Raw genomic sequence first — 20,240 nt, 5'->3', positions numbered from 1 at the left:
AAATACAAATAATAGCAGTTTTTTTTTTTTTAGGGACTATAACACACGCCTCGCAATTAATCTAACTACTACCCCTTGATGATTTCAGTGAGCGTTGAGTTATGTAATCATAGACCAACCAATTGACAACCGGTTGTTCGCACTCGGTTGCTCGCACTCGGACGAGCACACTGCTTTTGGGCGTCGACGATGTCAAGCTTTAAGTTATCCATAGTATTAATATGTTTGTGACGATTTTAACGAAATTCTTGATCTGTTTGAAAGGCCAGTTGCTTATGAAATATGACATGGTTCAAACGTCGGCCGCGGCTTCGCACGGTGGCACGGGGATGCGACAGGTGGATTTTCAACGACTCTGCCCCCGCACGGATCCGGCTGAGCTTGAGCACGATGGCTTGGGTCGTGTCGACTTTGAGGGCATCCGGCGATTGCGGCGACATAGACCTGCGCATCTCCGGAAAACGTCTGGCTGGGCCGATTAACGTGACCTCTGCGAGAGATAAACACGTGCCCTCGAGCCGTTCGTGCGGAACGTCCGTCGTGGCGCCGTCATGCTGGAACCAAACGTCGTCCGCGTCCTCGTGGTTGATGAGAAAAAACTGGTTATCAATGGTCTCGACAATAGAGTGCGTAACTGATGATAAACGATTTTTTTTTCAGCCATACGGTCGTAGACTACGTGTGGTTTCGGCGGACGCCACGGCGGAAGTTCCCGGAGTTGCGGGTGTATGCTGCCAGACATCACCGATGACCTCGCAGTCAACCCGGCCCGTGCCACCGCTCGTTCAGCCGGATCTATGCGGCAGACTCGTGGAAATCCGCCCCAGCGGCGGCGGACGTTTCAACGATGACATATTTGAAGAAAAAAAACGGCCACAAGAATTTCGTTAAGATTGTGTTTTTTATTTATTCAATGTACAGCTTATAAAAATGTAAAAATATTCTAAAAATACCAATGTAAAAATGTGTTAAATAAACCATGTATAACTGTATATACTTGTTATTATTGAGAAGTTCTTGCACGGGGCCTACCGTACATTATAATTTATGAGTATTATTGTACAAAAAAAAAAATATGCCTAATTATTACTGCATAGCAATTAATAGGAGGTAAAATGTTAGCTCGACGGTCGAATATGACTATTTATTATTGAAGATTTCAGTTTACATAACATGATAGATAATAAGATTAATTAATATCATAGTTAATGTGTAGGTAGATATTATATATTGTATTAATGTATTAATTATTAGATATAAACATAGGTGCAATTAAGGAGGGGAAGCTTAGAGGGTCGTACTGTTTATGTATTAACACATCTGCTTATAAAAATGTTTAACACAAAAAAACCATAAGGTTTTTGCAGAGTCGATTATTTTATTATTCAATGTTATTTATCAATTTCCATTTTTGTAACTTGTAAACGTTCGTTTTCTGCTTTGAGAAGAATAAATGTTTGGCTTTGGGTCAAAATCCCGGCCTTTCCGGTTAATGTCGACGGCCGTGGAATGGCAATTTTCAATATTTTATCCCTTGTTGGAACTTTGCCCAGTGTCTCTTGAACCCTCATTAAACCGATATAGCAGTTCCCGAGGGAATATCCAGGCTAGTCATCGTTTGTCTACCGACCAATGCAATTAGAAAGTCTGCGAGTCTACGGTTCAAAAATCCTACCTGAAAGGTATTACATTAAGTGAACATTTTAAAAATTTTACCCCTTCCCATTAAAAAAACCAAGAAAAAACACCAAAATAAAAATGTAAAACTGTGCACATTATTCAAATTAAAATCAACAGGTATCCTAAAAATATATTCATTTTTAATAAAATAATTACTCAATGATTAAGCAATACTTAATGATTTTTCCAACGTTTTTGTTTCGTTGAAAATGACAGAAAATGCAACACATCTAACTAACTACATGTATATATTGCGCTGGACAATAATTAGGTACTTTGTAAAACTGATAATCGGCCAGTCAACAATTTGGGTAAGGAATATTGTTAGTATTCCAAAAGGTAGAAGATTATTTTTAAATAATTGAGTTTCAGCAGTTATCCGGCTCAAGAGCACCAACAGCTTAAGTCGTTTTCAAGAAAACGTTTGTCTGTCGTTAAATCGATCACCCTGTATATCATTTTGATACAATTATTGTTTTTTCAATAAGCTTTGGAACATTTTATCAGTATTTTTTTTTTTTTTTTTGTATATCAATCATTAAAAATATATATCAAACCCGCTTTTAGACAGAAGCGATTAATTGAAATATATATATATTTTTTTTTTTTAGCACGTGGAAATTTTTTTATGCTGAATTTCCAAAAGTATTGAAATTCAAAATTCAAACAGTCCAACGATAATAAATCAAACGGTTCGACGGTTGTGTTAAACAAAAGTGCGCCCACCTACCAAAAAAAAAAAAAAACAGAGCGCTTTAAAGGGTATTTTTTTTTAAATTATAATTTCTATACAATTATCATTACTCGATTGGTATCTAAAAAAAAAAAAAATCGACCGAGCCCTCAACGATTTTTGCACAAATTATTTAATTTGATTAAAAATAATCCTTTAACTGTATGTAACGGCGGCAGATCATTTTTTTTTTAAATAATCGATGAAATCTTTTGATAATAGTATATTGCCGCCGCGACGGGCTGGCGAGCTTTCCGCGCGCGCCGACCGCCTGCCCCGTCGCGTTGTCCCAGCCGGGCGTCCCGCCACGTGCCACCGCCTATGGGAACGCAAAATGACCGTATATTATTGACAATTATTTGTAAAACGGACACACTGTGATAGCCGTTATTTACCTTAAAAAAAACTAAATTTTTATTTTTGAAAAACAATTTTTTTTTTGAGAGCAAACGATCGTCTAAACGGATAACATCGAATTGAATCCATCCTACTTTTAGTTATTTGAATTGAGTCCAGTTTATTATCTTAATATGTTTGATTTTATTACGTAGATAAGATCGTAAGCGTAGTCTCCTTTGCTATTATAGTAGGGAATTTGGACGGACTATATTGAATTGAGTCCTGAAAAATGGTGTTGGTAAAGTAAAGCTGGTGTCGAAAAATTCAGAAGTTGGGTCTGTCTAAGGAATATAAGTCTAATTCGGAGAAAAGTAGATAACTCAAGTACTTTTTTGGATTGCCATTTTCAAACGAAAATGACATAGTTGAATGTTTCACGGGAGATTTGATGGTGAACCATGTGATGTGATTTGAATTGACAGTTTCACAGATTAAATTTTAGATGATTACATTGACAATGAAGTTGGACAGTTTCCCCTTAAAAATTTGGTGTGATTTGTCAGCAAACACTAATCGGACAACTAACAGTTGTGAAAGTTTTCATGCAAAATTAAATGCATTGTTTCACCCAGGACATCCGAATATTTTTATTCTTGTTGGCACTCTTCTGGGCATACAGTCAGATACCTACATAAAAATACGAAGCAATGCAACAAAACCATGTAAAAAAAACATTGGAAAAAGAACCATTTTTTACGGGAGCAGATTATCAAACATCAACAAAAAAAATTAGCAGATTTGACTATGTGAAATCGGTTTAATTTTAATTTTTACCAGCAACTATTTTTAATTTTGACATTATTTTAATTATTTTTAAAAATTATTAAAATTGAAAAAAATTTTTTTGACCATTTATAAACAGTGTACACAAGCACACACATGTTTTGGGAGACTAATCAGTCAAACTCCATGTGTTGTCTCCTGGATAACGCTAATAGACTGAAGGCTCAACTCAAAAAACCAAAAAATATATACTTTTGGTCAATGTATTTTATTTTATATTTTTTTTTAGTAACTTCAGGGTTGTAAGCCGTCAAAGATCCATGCTATAAGTCTTATGGGGTGTTTATTATCTCATGTTTTTTTTTATAGTGGTTCAATTTGATGAGAACAATTTTCATTTTTGAAATGGCGGGTTTTTAAGGGTTTTTGTCGATTTTTAAATTTATTTTCTCAAAACTTGACGTGCTATGGCAATATTTTAAACACACATTTGGATTGCGAAAAAAAAAATTATCGGACAATGTTGGTGTTTCATCGTTTGCACAAAACTCACCCAAATATAACAACAACGCTTAGTTATTCACAAGTAATATTGTCCTTTATCTTTTCTATTGTAGGCGTTTTAAAATCACTTTGACAGGCAAGGTATAATACTACATCTATTAACCAACTTGTCTGAAAGGGGTTCATTTATCAATATGGTTTTGCCATTGAAAAGATCATCGACGCGATGATCTCGAATATGTAATTAACACTACAAATTGCGCTGTTCAAATGGAATAATTTAGGTGTTATATTTTGCACAGTTCAGAGTGTACCACTTAAGTCATTAAAAAAAAGGGTTAAATATAGTAACCGTGTTTATTTATACACATACCTGCACTACTTGATCGATTTGTAAATCAAAATATGATGCTGTTACTTAGGCTAAGTGTAACTAGGCTAAAGTCTTTATTGAGATTGTCCGTCACTCTGGATCCAGGGATCACTGATACTCATCTTTGCTACCTATTTATTCGTGTAAATAAACAACAAAGACAATAACAGTAAAGTGTAGTATTTTTGTTTTATAAGGTAAGGCAATAAAATTGAGCAATTTAAAAAAAATATACACACAAAAGTTTCATAGAAGTTTTTATATATTCAAAAAATTACTTGTCACCTTTCAGGTGTTGATGGAGGTAAGTTTTTTAATTAAATTTTGCTAATTTTATTCTTTAATCGATATTTCAATGAATAAAGTAATAAATAAACTGGCCAAGTGTCAAGTCATAATACAAATAAAAGAGCAGTGTTGCTGAACTGAGAGGTTATGGACTAAATAAAGTGTTGCTGAACTGAGAGGTTATGGACTAAATAAAATGTTTCTGCTGTATATAATAATCATTTTTATGTCATTGGCAATCTCGTGCACTCATGTAAATTTAAAATTTGTTTTTATTAGGTGATATTATAATCTCCCATAATATTTAGTTTATAATCGCTTTGGTCCAATGCTGTTAAAATAGTTTTTTTTAGAAAATCTAAACCGCTTAAATTTTAAAACATGATGTGTCCTGGCCCAGATGCAACGCCATGTATAATATTTAGACAACAAAATACTTTTTAATATGTACTATTCGAAATTCTCCTATGATTAGAGGTATGGAATTAGTCGATACATTTCATATTGATTTATTTTCACGTTCAACTATTGATAACAGCTTTAATTTAAATAAAACAGTACAACATTTAAATAGTTTGTGTGAAATATCCAAAGACCTACGATTAGATGTATATTTTGTATATATTGATAATTATTGTAATCGAATTATTGTCATTATTCGGATCGTCAAGGCGCCGGTGTCTTAGGAACCACGGTTTGTTACATATTAAGCAACTCCGTTAGTCTTGGTTGTGTTTTCACATATCATAATTTATTCGCATAATATATAAATTGTGTATCCTTTGTTTTTTCATTTTTACCTATAATAAAAATGAGTGACTTCAAGTCCTTCGAGGGACACCTCGCTGAAGCGAAGCCAGCGTTGTCTGGAAAACGTGGAAGGTCGGTTGATGATTAACTCTGAAAATTATTATAAAAATTATTTGGTTTTTCTCATGTTTGCAGATCCGACGACGGTGGACCGGATTATTCGCTTCCACCGCCGTTTAAAATGCACAAACCCGTCGACCCACATGCCTCTTGCACGGCTACCATTGCTGAACTAAGAGAACAATTAGCTAAGATGCAACAAACGTCGAAGCAAAAAGATGCGCAAATTTTTATGAAAGATAAATTGGTAAGTAGAAATTTACACCGGCTCCGGTAGGGCTCGAACGAACGAAGGAGATTCCATCCTGAATTTTTCTTTTCTTTGATAGATTTTCGTTCTGAAAGCAAAACGTTTCGCCGCCGAAACTGAGCTTCGCAAAAAGATGGACTCCGAAAAAAAAGTTCATAACAGAAAAGCGGAAATGTTAACGAATAAAGTCCAAACACTACAAAACGAAGTTGACGCTTTGACCAAAAGCAACCACAAACTGAGTGGAAAGTGCGGCGGCAAGGCGAAATAAATTCCATATGGGTAGCTACCACCAACTTTATATTTGTTTACGGCGTGGTGGTAAACGTAAAATATTTGATAACCATGTATTTATTTTGTAGTGATATTTATATACATTAATATGTAAATATCGTAAAAAGGATTACACTTTGAATATAAATTCATTGTGTAATCCTTTTTCTTGTACACATGTTAACCTTGTATAATATTTTAAGATATAAATAATTTTGTGTTTTTATGTTTTGTATATAATTATTTTCAATCATTTAATTATGTTGTACTTGTGACTGTGTGATGTTGTACTTCAAACTTTGTTAAAATGTAAAATTTATTAATATGTATTAAATGAATTTGTATTGTTATAACCTATCTAATATTGTCATGCTGTGTAAAAAAATAAATTATGTGATTTGAAAATGAAAGTTATTTTTCGGTCGTTATTAGATATCTTAGGAGAATAAGTATAGATCATTTTTTTTTTAAATAATCGATGAAATCTTTTGATAATAGTATATTGCCGCCGCGACGGGCTGGTGAGCTTTCCGCGCGCGCCGCGGCCTGGTCGCGCCGACCGCCTGCCCCGTTCCGTTGTCCCAGCCGGGCGTCCCGTCACGTGCCGCCGCCTATGGGAACGCAAAATTACCGTATATTATTGAAAATTATTTGTAGAACGGACACACTGTGATAGCCGTTATTTACCTTAAAAAAATACTTATTTTAATTTTTGGAAAACAATTTTTTTTTTGAGAAAAAACGATCGTCTAAACGGATAACATCAAATTGAGTCCATCCTACTTTTAGTTATTTGAATTGAGTCCTGTTTATTATCTTAATATGTTTGATTTTATTACGTAGATAAGATCGTAAGCATAGTGTCCTTTGCTATTATTAGTAGGGAATTTGGACGGACTATATTGAATTGAGTCCCGAAAAATGGTGTTGGTAAAATAAAGCTGGTGGCGAAAAATTCAGAAGTTGGGTCTGTCTAAAGAACATAAGTCTAATTCGGAGAAAAGTAGATATCTCAAGTACTTTTTCGGGTTTCCATTTTCAAACGAAAATGACATAGTTGAATGTTTCACGGAAGATTTGATGGTGAACCATGTGATGTGATTTGAATTGACAGTTTCACAGATTACATTTTAGATAATTACATTGACAATGAAGTTGGACAGTTTCCCCTTAAAAATTTGGTGTGATTTGTCAGCAAACACTAATCGGACAACTAACAGTTGTGAAAGTTTTCATGCAAAATTAAATGCATTGTTTCACCCAGGACATCCGAATATTTTTATTCTTGTTGGCACTCTTCTGGGCATACAGTCAGATACCTACATAAAAATACGAAGCAATGCAACAAAACCATGTAAAAAAAACATTGGAAAAAGAACCATTTTTTACGGGAGCAGATTATCAAACATCAACAAAAAAAATTAGCAGATTTGACTATGTGAAATCGGTTTAATTTTAATTTTTACCAGCAACTATTAAATTTTGACACTATTTTAATTATTTTTAAAAATTATTAAAATTGAAAAACATTTTTTTGACCATTTATAAACAGTGTACACAAGCACACACATGTTTTGGGAGACTAATCAGTCAAACTCCATGTGTTGTCTCCTGGATAACGCTAATAGACAGAAGGCTCAACTCAAAAAACCAAAAAATATTTACTTTTGTCAATGTATTTTATTTTATATTTATTTTTTTAGTAACTTCAGGGTTGTAAGCCGTCAAGGATCCATGCTATAAGTTTTATGGGGTGTTTATTATCTCATGTTTTTTTTTTTTTATAGCGGTTTAATTTGATGAGAACAATTTTCATTTTTGAAATAGCGGGTTTTTAGGGGTTTTTGTCGATTTAAAAATTTATTTTCTCAAAAACTTGACGTGCTATGACAATATTTTAAACACACATTTGGATTGCTTGCGAAAAAAAAATCTATCGGACAATGTTGGTGATTCATCGTTTGCACAATACTCACCGAAATATAACAACAACGCCTAGTTGTTCACAAGTAATATTGTCCTTTATCTTTTCTATTGTAGGCGTTTTAAAATCACTTTGACAGGCAAGGTATAATACTACATCTATTAACCAACTTGTCTGAAAGGGGTTCATTTATCAATATGTTTTTGCCATTGAAAAGATCATCGACGAGATGATCTCGAATATGTAATTAACACTACAAATTGCGCCGTTCAAATGGAATAATTTAGGTGTTATATTTTGCATAGTTCAGAGTGTACCACTTAAGTCATTAAAAAAAAGGGTTAAATATAGTAACCGTGTTTATTTATACACATACCTGCACTACTTGATCGATTTGTAAATCAAAATATGATGCTATTACTTAGGCTAAGTGTAACTAGGCTAAAGTCTTTATTGAGATTGTCCGTCACTCTGAATCCAGGGATCACTGATACTCATCTTTGCTACCTATTTATTCGTGTAAATAAACAACAAAGACAATAATAGTAAAGTGTAGTATTTTTGTTTTATAAGGTAAGGCAGTAAAATTGAGCAATTTAAAAAAAATATACACACAAAAGTTTCATAGAAGTTTTTATACAGGGTGATCCAACTAACGTAAGACACTCATTTTCTCTGAAAATATAAATATTTTGAAAACAATTTTTTTCCTAAACTTTTAGGTACATATTTTACTACATTTTTCAATATTTTGAAAATTTTTATCACGAATCCTTATAAGCCAAAATGGGGGATTTTTGTTTTTTTTAATGGCAACATATGTTTTTAATTACATAAGTTAGTAGACAAAAAATTAAAAATTATGTTAGCGTTTGAGTTTTGAATTTTCATTTATTTGTTCATTTGTTATGACTTTATAAAGATTTGAGTTTTTGACTGTATTTCATATTATTTTCAATCGTTACTACAAAGACGAGTAGTTTTATTACATTGCGTACAAATAATTTGACATGTTACCGTACTCTGTACCATAATCAGATATAATAAATAACCTATAATCTAAGTAATCTGTAGATAAGAACCTTTGTCTATTTCAAAATATTTTATAGTGAATTCCTAGTTGTTAGAATGTTATCGCCAATTGGACAATGCGAACATAAATATGAATTTGATGTGCTACCGGTTTTGGACAAACCGAAGAAATATGATTATTATTAAGAGGAAATGTAGTATCTTAACATAGTCATAACTAATGAACAGTTTAATAAAAATAAAAAAAATTAACGCTAACACATTTTTAAATTTTTTGTCTACAAACTTATGTAATTAAAAACATATGTTGCCATTTAAAAAAACCAAAAATCCCCTTTTTTGGCTTATAAGGATTGGCGATAAAATGTTTTAAAATATTAAAAAATGTAGTAAAATATGTACCTAAGGGTTTAGGAAAAAAATTGTTTTCAAAATATTTATATTTTCAGGGAAAATGAGTGTCTTACGTTAGTTGGATCACCCTGTATTATGCTTATTTATATGTTGTATAGTAGTGCCATTTATACTTACAGTACAACTGGTTAGGTACTATTTAATTGTACTCGGTAATCGGTATATGGAATATCTCACATGATTGCATTAGTGATTTGCAAACAAATTAGTAGTAGGTATATTACTATAAAGTGTAGGTATGTAATATTAATTAACATGTTAAATGTTTTATCAAGTGTATAAATAATGTGTCAGTTTATTAAAACTTGTTGATAGTAATGAAAAAATGTATAGGGCCAATACCAAATGATGATTGTATTAAATCAAACGCGATTTTTATTTAAATGATTGCATTTTTTTATCGAGTGTAGTAAAATTTGCCTGGTTTGTGGTAGATTAAGTCAAAATAAGTATTAATAAGTAAACATTTGGAATATAATCGTAATTTGTTTTAGCTCTTATTATAAATTTTCAATTTTATAAATATTTTGTTTTTTAGGGGACTATAGTATCCCTAAAGGGAATTATCTAAGGGGTTAATTCGATCATCCTTTAACGTTTCGGACAACACACGTGACTTAGATGTGATGTTTTCGTCTTAAAACGATTTTAGCGCCACTGCATCTCAACGTATATTCTTTTTTCAATGGAGAATTGGAATATAATAGCCGTCGTTTAATTGTTATTAACCTTTCGGTCCATATTCTTTGTGGTTCTGCAAAGACAACAGATGAAGACTTTATTTATAAGACTTTAATAGTTGTTATTATTCACATAAGACCTGCCGTTTTTTGTATACTTTTAAGTATTTTTTTTCTTAATAAACAAAGTCTGATGGAAGTCGCGAGCACGGATTAATTTAGTTCTTCAGTTTATTTTAATTAAAAATTGTCTATGAAAAATACATTAGATTGTTTTTATATTAGGTATACCTAAATTGGTTCGTTCGTTGTAAAAGTGGTGTGGCTTCAAAAAAGAAAAAAAGTTTAATTTTATTGCATTAGTTTTGGTTTCATTTTCCAAGTCACTATAAATTTGTATAACCATTGATTTGTAATAAACATTAAAAGAGGTACAAGTATTTGATCAGTGTTTTCTATTTTTTTTTTTTTTTTGCTACACATTAATTTTCAAAAAGCTCTTTCTTTCAAAATTCAATTATAAAATGTCATTTAACCATAATAATAAATATTTAAAAATTAATATGGTCAAATGAGATGGATGATTACTATTTACTCCTTAATAATATGTCATGCTGGCAGCACAACTAGCACCATTAATAATCGTATATTATATACACATATTGTTAGTGTTGGCATTACTGGGAGGCGGTCTTTTTACGGGCAGCGTTTAGTCCGGCGGCGTTTTGTCGATTTTTTATCCGGCGACGTTTTGTCGATTTTTTGTCCGGCGACGTTTTGTCGGGCGACGTTTTGCGGTGTAACCCACATACAATCGACTCGATGGGGAAAAAATAAGCCAAAACCCTTTGACAGAATATGTGGTGCTTCGGGAAAAAGCTCAAGACACCATGGACCGAGAGGGTGACAAATTATTAAGAGGTACTAGTAGATAAGATAAAAGAAAAAAAACCAGAGTTTTGGAACAGTATTCAATCCAGAAGAGATAGGACACATGTTATTATTAAGACACTCGAGCTTATTAATGGCAATAATAATAATTGAAGGACACGTTGGAAGAGGAAGACCTTGGGCAGAATACATGGCCTTTGATAATGAAGGATATGAATAAAAGATTTTACAACGACTTAAAGAATTAAATTACAATAGAGCTGCACCAAACTAATCCAAGGATTATTAAACTAAAAAAAAATATACAATCATTTATAACATAGTTTTTCCTGGAATTATTATCTACAGTCCATCTCAAGGTTGATTTATAAATACACAGTGGTCTAACTCTCTTAGTCGTAAAAACAATATGACAGTGGACCTTTTTTGGCGGCTCATTAGAACCATAGACCTATAAAGACTTCTTTATAGGTCTATGATTAGAACCCGTGGATTTTTTTTTTCGTTAAGTTTCCCTTCTGGTTATTCTGTATAGTGACTGCGTAGAGCAGCCATGGATGACTGTATCTTGTGATAACCGCAAAATGGCCGCCGGTAGTGTGTTTACTTTATGATAAGAATAATATGATAAGACTTGTTGCCCGTTGATTTTTCTTTTGAAATTTTACAAATGAGTTTCAACAAACCGTTAATTTCAGTCGAGATTTTTTTTTTGTACAAACAAATGCGTTGAATTGTTTAAATAGCATATAATATAAACGTGTCTCATATTATGAGTTCAATTAACGAAGAGAATAAAGAAGTCCAAGCCGTCGATAGTGAATGTACAGAACAGCAGAATGTACAAAAAGAAAAATTAGCTCAAGAATTGATCGAAATGGGGTTTCCCGAGGCGGACGTGTTAAAAGTAATAGTAATCGTTTTATGTTGTCGCACGAGTGCCTAATATATTTGCTCGCTAAAGAGAGTGATAATCATTTTTGGCTAGATAATCGAATCGGCCGGATGCTGCGTACCCAAAGATGTGATTGTCGAACAGTTGTTGACTAATCCGACCAAACCGTTGTCCGACGATTGTATACCCTTAGTAGAGGACGACGGTGATCAGTTATGGGAAGACGTGAACATTCCCTACAAGATGGTCATCGTAATCAACATGGGACTCAAAATGGGCATCGGAAAAATCGCCTCTCAGGTCGGGCGAATAATTTTCATACAAACATACAGTATACTTATAATATTCTTTCATAGGCCGCTCATGCTGCTCTGGGCTTGTACGAAGTTGTCAAAGGTCGCAAAAGTCTCAAGAATGATTTTCACATTTGGGACGATCAAGGGTAAGCGTTTTATATAGTTGAAGCTACGTAAATTCTATGAAAATAAATGTTTGTATCTTATCGTTTTTCAAACCTCGACTGGTATACATTTACTCACCAAAATCTGATTTTAGAAGTCGAAAAATCGTCTTGGAAGCCAAAGACACTGCCGACCTAATCCGCATATGCACCGCAGGAAAATTGCACAATATACCGTGCTTTTGCGTCCAAGACGCGGGTCTAACGGAGATAGCGCCGAATTCGTTCACGGCGCTCGCACTTTTCGGATCCGACGACCAACTGAAACCCGTCACCGGAAAGCTGAGATTACTTAAATGATGGGGAGGGTTTTTTAACCCCGAGGATAAAAAAAACAAATAAACCGTGTTTTGTATTTTTTTTTTTTTTGAAACATTTAATGTGATAAATATCATAATGTTACATTACAAAAAATTGTTTAACTACAAATGTGCCGATTAAAAACACAAGTGACCATATTATATATTGAATACACGTTTAATATTTATTAACATATCCAATTAATAAAATATTACTAGTATATGTTTTACTCGTTTACAGATCAATAAAATTCAAAATTGATTTTATCGAAATTGGAAATGATATCGATATTATTTAGTCATTTTATTATTATTCGCCTATAAATATTTAATCTAAATAGAACAAAAACAATTTCTCTTAGTTTAATTAAAATAGTAATAATATTTTTTATGTAGTCTAGCCTTATAACAAATATTAGATAAAAAGACTAATGAAAAAAAAAAAAAACAATTGTTTTTTTTTTTTACGACAAACCAATAAATATTGTAGTATTTTTATACTTCACAGTAGTTACACATAGTTTTAGAAGTACATATATATATAATTATATACATAGTAGTTATAAAAAGCATTACAGTTGTGTACAACATATAGTACTCGGTAAAATATATCATTAAATAATTCGCCAACACCTTTACATTGAAATCTACGGTTAAATTATTTGACGAATAGCCTACTAGAATGTTTTATTAATTTTTGGTTGACTTATTACAACCAAATTGAATATATATATTTTAATACAAGCAAAATCTCTCGCTACGATTATTTTAAATTATTTTTAATTAGACATATTAAGAGAGTAGAAGATAAAATTGAAAAACACGAATAAAGTAAAAACCAGGTTGAAATAAACAAAGTTTGTATAATAATATTATATAATGTGACTAAATGTGTGAATTACGATTAATTTTTTCTTTCAATTTTGGCGGTTGTGATTGTAAAAAAATTTCGAAGCGTTCGGATATCGGTCGGGACTGAAATCCGGATGGGTGTCCAGACCGGACCTGCCGAACGTCCTAATACGTTCTGTGTACGCGTTCTGTACCGCAGTATCGGCTCCGACGCTGGCTGTGACTTCTTTGTTGACGGCCACGCCCGCTGCGCCCATCGCTACTTCCAGATTTTCTAAAACACACAAACGCACGTTGACATCAAATAACCGATTGTAAAAAAATAAAAAATAAATCTCACTTGTAATTATCTGCGACAGAGACCCTTGGGGTTTGGAGTTGGTGACGATCTTTCGACGTTTGTTCGGCATGCCGGACAAGTATGCGTCGCTGTAAGGCGGTTGCGCACCTTGACGCCTTTGGCGTTGCGAGTCTCTAGAAATCACGGGCACCCATTCCTTAAAAAAAAAAAGATATTTTTAACAATAAATTCATTAACAATATAATATATTCTAATTTATACGTAGAGACGACAAATTTCAGATAGATTTACCGGCGGAACGCTGTGGTGCCATTCTTGAGATCCGAGCACGACCTCGGGTAAAGGATCGTTGGCTTCGGCGGCGTTCGAATTGGAAGACTGTTCCGGATTGGGCTGAACAAAGGAATTTTATATTATACAAACACCACACACACACATTTTTAAAATTATTCGATTACGACTTACCGTCAACGTCGGTTGCGCTTGACTGCTGCTGCCGCTGGATGGTACAATGTAATTGCATATGGAAGCGACGCTTATGTTGAAATCGCTTATGGCCTCCCAATAACGGTCTATGTTCAAACGGGCGTTGTTCATTACGAGACGTTGCAGATTAACCGGCAATGGTAAAAATCGCTGAAACGACAATAATCAAAGACGAGAACGTCGAAAAGTTAGGGGATTTCTCGTCTTAATTAATTAAATACGAACACTTGTTCGATACGTACCAATAATGCGGCGACGTTTAATCTGAACACAGAACGGTTATTGCAACAGTAAATGAGTATCGAAAACAATCCTTGGCAGAACCGACTCAACGACGTCACTATGTCGTTGGAAGCGCCCGCTCGATCTGAAATTGAGCAATTAGAAAAAAAAAAATAACAGCACACCGACAATACAGAATGGAATAAAAACATTATAAATCTTACTTTCGGTGCAGCAAAAAACGATTCCGCGAAGGTTCAGAGTAATGTATCTCAAAATTGTCGCGCCGAAATCCACATTGGAACGTATTGTCACGGAACAATGCTTGATTGATTGAACAGATCGATTAGCAAAAATTAGTAATAAACAAAAAAAACCAATCAAATAATACATACGATGACATTGACGTATGGCAATAGCTCTTGATATATACGATTGGCTGCGTCTTCAATGTTGGCGTTGGTAGGCGGCTGGTTAAGCATGATTCGGTCCAAAACGAAATTGGTCAAAGCGTCTCTGTGTCTGGAAACGGGATGCTGTACGATGGACGACTGTTCAGATCTTGTGTTCAAATACAGTATGTCGTGTAGAGTCCATTCGCGAGCGATCGTCAGGAAAATGTCCATCAGCACGGATCGACCTGCCATGCTGGTGAAAAAAGATATAGTTCCAATAGTTCTGAACAAAAGTTCGTCTCGACCACGTAAATCCAATAGATCTGTATTTATTTGCGACTCGAGACCCTAAAAAAATAAAAAAATAAGATGTAGGCAACTATGTATGTCTAGGTAACTAAGTCATTCTGAAGTTACTTTTCAATAATAATAATCATAAAACTCACTTGCAAATAACCAATACTTATACCAGAAGTACGGTTATTTAAAGAAGCCGGCTATGAACACGAAATAAAATCAGTTATTGGTCGGTATTTTTTTTTTCAATAATCAAAATGATCGACTTCATCGTTTCGATATATTATTATTTTAGGTATACCCTTGTAATATATGAATTAATTTTTGTAAATTTCTTCACTTACTTGTACTGAAATATTGGCGGGTTGTCCATTGGCGTCACGAGACCTAAGGGCTTCTCTTTCAATTGTGCTAAAAACGCTCTCCATGCCCACTCCTAAATCGTACAACAACGTACAGTATTAAACAGTGACGCCGACCGATAGAAAAAAAAACACAATCGAGTAAATTACTTATTTGTCCAGCTATCGTGTTTGCAGCACTGGCCCCGCCGCTAGCCTGCTGCGGAGTAGTTTGAGCGGCAGTGTTGTTTGCCGAAGTCGTAGCGACGTTGTTACGATTTCTTCCCCAAGGAATAGGAAGTACGTGCAGGCCAAAGCCCAACTCTTGATCGTCGAAGGGCCTGTTGCGACGTCTGCCTGTGAACTGTCTCATCTCGGGCGGCGAAGCGGGCGTCATCGGACTAGAACTCGAATTATTACCAGCGGACGTTCCTCTCGGCCGCCTGGCTAGCACCATTGATCTTAAATGCGATTCAAAATGATGTGAACTGCATGGCAAAAACGGATCCAAACGAGAGTTTCCTCGTTCTCGCGATGATATTCCTAGAACAATATAACGTAAACATTAGGTCGTAATCGCATTAAAAACAAATATTATTTCTATGCATTATTATTAGGTACACAAGGAAACATGCAAGATAAGATGCCACTACTTGTGACCTACCCGAAGATGGAGTGTTTGACGTCGACGAAGAATCCGTAGTCCTCGGAGTGACGCGAGGTGTCCGAGTAGAAGTCGTTGGAACGCTAACCCAGTCTAAAGGTTGATCAGGCATGAACGGACGACGTACGCCACTAGAAATAACATCAATCATTTGATCCATCCAATCGATTGGCATCGACGACATGTTATTGGGCGGTGGCACTTCACTGCTGGCCGTTGTCGATTCTGGAACACGATAAATATTCATAGTGCAGGTTTTTTGTAATTTTCAAATCATTCGCCACTCAACACTTACGAGTAGACGCAGCTGTTGGCGGCTGTTGGTTTGGCGCCGCCGAAGAAGCGTTAGGAGCTACGAAAGCCGCTTCGAGAGAGTCGATTCGAATACCGCCCGGAGTAAGATCAAACATCAACTCAACACTGTGCGGAGTGCCGGCTGGAAACTCGGATGTACCAGAAGTATTATTAGTAGTGTTGTTACTTTCAGCATTCGATTCAGTCGCCGCCGCGTTTGTATTGGCTTCGGCTTGAGCTAAATTTGTTAAGTTTACACTAACCGGTTCAGGAGTCCCTCCTTCGGGGTTCATAACTGAAATAAATATTTGTGTTTATTTTTTAAGAAATATGATGCACAAAACACCACGTCACAACAACGTTACTTACAGTCAAGTCTGAAGGCTCGTACGCTAGGAATGGATTGGTTCGAATTGGTCGTCTGGGTGGAGCTGGGTTGCTGAGTTGGCGGCGGCACCGCGGCCACCGGAATTGAATGGGCCGTATGTAAAATGCCTCTTTGCAAAAGACAGCCGCGCGACTGGAACGGACGCGGAGGCGGTCTGTTGAACGATACTTTCAGATCGCTTATAGCGTGATATATGTGCGATATGTAATGCATCACTTCCGACACGCCGTTGAAAACGCTTTGAGCTCGGGTCGAACCGTTTTCACCCTAGGGCAAAACGATTGAAGATTAAAAAATAATGATGGCCAACTAGGTGAGGTTGTAAAATATTTACATCGGCAGATTCGAATTGAGGATCGTCGGTTATATATTGACAGTAACTATGGTAAAATGGCTGAAATCTGGCATTCAGTTTATTCAGTTCTTCAATCAGTTTCTTAAGACGATTTCTATCGTGGCTGATAGACATAGATCTATTTTCTGCAGTTTGGTCGTCCCTAAATGACAAATATTAAAAATATTGTAATTAATTATCTCTCACACTCTCTAAAAAAAATAATATAAATAGATAATAATAGTTCACCTTGGATTTTGTTCAGCTGCCGCCGCCGCCGCTGCTGCTGCAGGAGTTGTACTGGCGGCAACTTGTTCTGCTTGTGGCTGAGTGGTGGACGATTGAGTCGAAACGTTTACCGAGGCCGACGCAGCTTCGTCTTCAACAGCTGTAAAATACATAAACAAATCATTTAACGGTTTATTTTCAAGCAATTATACTAAAAAAATAACCTAATAATATTTACTAACCCTGACTCTGTTCGTTGGGATCTCGAGCAACTGGATTCGCGGAATCGGCGTTCAACTGATTCGCGGAATCGGCGTTCAACTGATTCGCGGAATCGGCGTTCAATTGATTTTGCATGTGTTGCATTAACCCTTGAGGCATCCGCATATGATGTGTAGCGTCAATTGTAACGACAACAGTGTTTGGGTACGTTTCGTCGACTTCATAGCTCCTGTATTATATTTTAAGCGGGTACAATACAAATACATACAAAATAATGTGTAAATTTAATTTGAAAAAAAAAAACCAACAACTATTTTTATGACTTACACATTTACGGAATCCTGGTCGGGTTGTGTCGGCGGGGAAAGAGCGTCGGAGAAACTTTCGCCGGCTGCCTCGTCTTGCGTAGGTTCTTCTGAAAATTGCTCCGGCGGCTGTTGTTCTGTATCGTTTGTAGACGCCTGTTCGTTCTGACTGGCCGAAGGGTTTTCGAGCGTGTCTAAAATCGCGTTGCTTTTTTGTATCATATCCATAGCCATCGACAATCGGTTCCTGGTGCTGTTATTCCTGTTGTTAGCCGGACGTGGAATTTCTAAAAACAACACAAAAGCGATTAACTAATCAATTTACAACACTAGCGATAAATTGATCATGTTTAATTTGTACGTCATGTTAATATTATAAATTACTTATTTCTTTGAATATTTATCAAGACGAATAAACTTTGATATTTTATTTTGTCTAAAATTAGTTTCACACTTAACCCTATAAAATACAATGAGAAATACGTACCTCGTACGTGCATGAAATCTGAAGGTATACCAATAGCGCCGAATACTACTGTAGGGTCGTGCGCGTGCCATCCTCTGAAACCTGGGCCTATACCGCCTTGTCCTAAACGGCTATTCGTATTTGTTGTCGTGGAAGACGACGACGACGTCCCAGTAGTAGTACTCGCCAAGCGCGGTACTTTTTGAACAAGATGCATAACTTTTCCATCGATTCCTAAAAAAAACAAATCAATTACGATATTATATCCTTACTCGGTTATAAATAAATATTCAAATTATGGTTGACAAGGAGGAAGAGTGGCCGAGTAGGTTGGGCGACAGTGTATTAGCGAGATGTATAGAGCGAGTGTATTAGAGAAATATGTTCACTGTTGCCGGTCACAGGCGAGCAATTGTCCGGCAAAAATGAGCCACCATCGGCCTCTCCAGTAACAGCATATTTGTCAAGAAACCATCATGGCAGCGTTAGGCATTAAAGGCCCGTTAGGCTACATGATGGATGGGGAATTAAAGGTATTATTTTTTTCTATTAAGTACAATAATAATTCATAATGAATTTTACTACACATGGCTTTGCCACGATAACGTACACGCACGGTGCGATGACAATCGTTAACGGCAAATATCGAGATTGAAAATAATTTTGTTTATTGAACGGTAAAATGAACTTAAGCTGAACTAATGGCATATACCTTGGCGTCGATAAATATTCATATGCATTAGCTTAACCTAACCTAGCTATACACGTATACGTGTATACTCCGATCACGTCTTTAAGAACATACCCGGACGGAGCCGAACCGTGACGATGTTGCGGTTGGGTAGAACCCAGTCGCCGTTGATGCGACAACGAACCGAGATATGTTCTCAAAGCGACCGGAGCGCGTTGATAATACGCTATGTTTCTCGTAACGTTAAAGACTTACCGATGTCGGCGAGTTTGGTTTCATTGCTGAGGACGCGACCGCAGAATATCAACCTTTGCTGGACCACGGCAACGTTGACTTGTTCCGCAATGTGTTCTTTGAGTTCCAGCACGGTGAACTAACGGGTCATGGGAAACAAAAACAAAATTAGTACGTCGAAACGATACCGTCGAGGACATATGGTGTTTTGTACACTTACGGTGTCGGGCACTCGGAATTTGTGATTGCGCGAGTCCAACGTTTTAATCGTCAAGTCGATCATTTTGGGCCGAATTTCTGTAAAAATAAAATTTCAAGTGTAATTGCAAAAAAAAAAACAAACAAAATCGCAAAACCGTGACAAAACGTTGTTGTCGTTCGTACCTCCTTTGCACGCACACACACACACACGGCCACGAACGTGTAATCGATAATAGATGTGTAATTCCAAAAAAAAAAAAAAAAAAAAAAAAATGCAATCACAAGAACCCAAAGGCCGTTCCCGTTATTGATTGATCTCGATTACGACGTAGTACGGCGGCACACTTGTGTTATGTTTCGCGTTATTATTGTTCAGCCATCGTCGTCGTTGGACACGCGTTTCTCGATTTGCGTCGAGCGAGAAACTTAACACCGAGAAACACACATCCGGCCGTCGATGATATGATAATCGGAAAACGAAAAAAAATTGGACACAAATTCGGAGAGGAAAGAAAAACACGAAATAACAGGATAGAGTCGAGAGGGCCCAGTGGACGTTACCACTACTACTACTACTATAATATTATAGTGCACGGCAATAGCCACCAGGCACAGTGTAGGCGGTCCGCAG

The 20,240-nt window shown here is 35.7% G+C and overlaps 2 protein-coding genes across 3 annotated transcripts; one reads left to right on the top strand and one right to left on the bottom strand.

The window, feature by feature from the left end:
• The first annotated feature begins 11,658 nt into the window (after positions 1-11,658).
• LOC126840254 (probable peptidyl-tRNA hydrolase 2) lies at positions 11,659-12,865 on the top strand. Its single transcript, XM_050575879.1, has 4 exons — positions 11,659-11,941; positions 12,023-12,229; positions 12,286-12,371; positions 12,485-12,865. Exons 1-4 carry the CDS (start codon positions 11,807-11,809, stop codon positions 12,687-12,689), a joined length of 633 nt encoding a protein of 210 aa, XP_050431836.1. The 5' UTR covers positions 11,659-11,806; the 3' UTR covers positions 12,690-12,865.
• A 279-nt stretch (positions 12,866-13,144) lies between these two features.
• LOC126840253 (large proline-rich protein BAG6) lies at positions 13,145-20,218 on the bottom strand. Of its 2 annotated transcripts, XM_050575877.1 has the most exons (21): positions 19,793-20,218; positions 19,629-19,705; positions 19,430-19,547; positions 18,505-18,717; positions 18,040-18,304; positions 17,733-17,941; positions 17,512-17,650; positions 17,263-17,425; positions 16,910-17,195; positions 16,542-16,835; positions 16,247-16,471; positions 15,754-16,125; positions 15,586-15,677; positions 15,391-15,441; positions 14,945-15,292; positions 14,774-14,873; positions 14,570-14,694; positions 14,307-14,477; positions 14,133-14,234; positions 13,881-14,037; positions 13,145-13,814 (listed from the first exon to the last, which is right to left on the bottom strand). In XM_050575877.1, exons 2-21 carry the CDS (start codon positions 19,689-19,691, stop codon positions 13,606-13,608), a joined length of 3,702 nt encoding a protein of 1,233 aa, XP_050431834.1. In that variant the 5' UTR covers positions 19,692-19,705; positions 19,793-20,218; the 3' UTR covers positions 13,145-13,605. The 2 variants fall into 2 exon arrangements, with proteins under 2 accessions (XP_050431834.1, XP_050431835.1); XM_050575878.1 differs by lacking the exon at positions 15,391-15,441 and having other exon boundaries at positions 13,147-13,814; positions 19,793-20,217.
• Between the last annotated feature and the right edge of the window lie 22 nt (positions 20,219-20,240).

This window comes from Adelges cooleyi, unplaced genomic scaffold, assembly GCF_023614345.1.
Source record: "Adelges cooleyi isolate 19-005CV unplaced genomic scaffold, UGA_ACOO_1.1 ACOO_flye_CR_arks_rails_tigmint_CR_PRNA_376, whole genome shotgun sequence".
Taxonomy (NCBI): domain Eukaryota; kingdom Metazoa; phylum Arthropoda; class Insecta; order Hemiptera; family Adelgidae; genus Adelges; species Adelges cooleyi.
The sequence above is the reverse complement of the archived record's forward strand: the minus strand, read 5'-3'. Positions and strand labels throughout refer to the sequence as shown.

Excerpts from the sequence above, each read along its gene's own strand:
- LOC126840254 (XM_050575879.1), top strand. The coding sequence starts at position 11,807 with ATGAGTTCAATTAACGAAGAGAATAAAGAAGTCCAAGCCGTCGATAGT. Across the intron at positions 11,942-12,022 it reads CCGAGGCGGACGTGTTAAAA|ATAATCGAATCGGCCGGATG; the intron begins GTAATAGTAATC and ends ATTTTTGGCTAG. Across the intron at positions 12,230-12,285 it reads TCGGAAAAATCGCCTCTCAG|GCCGCTCATGCTGCTCTGGG; the intron begins GTCGGGCGAATA and ends ATTCTTTCATAG.
- LOC126840253 (XM_050575877.1), bottom strand. The coding sequence starts at position 19,691 with ATGATCGACTTGACGATTAAAACGTTGGACTCGCGCAATCACAAATTC. Across the intron at positions 15,678-15,753 it reads CACGATAGCTGGACAAATAA|GAGTGGGCATGGAGAGCGTT; the intron begins GTAATTTACTCG and ends TGTACGATTTAG. Across the intron at positions 15,293-15,390 it reads TAAGTATTGGTTATTTGCAA|GGTCTCGAGTCGCAAATAAA; the intron begins GTGAGTTTTATG and ends TTATTTTTTTAG.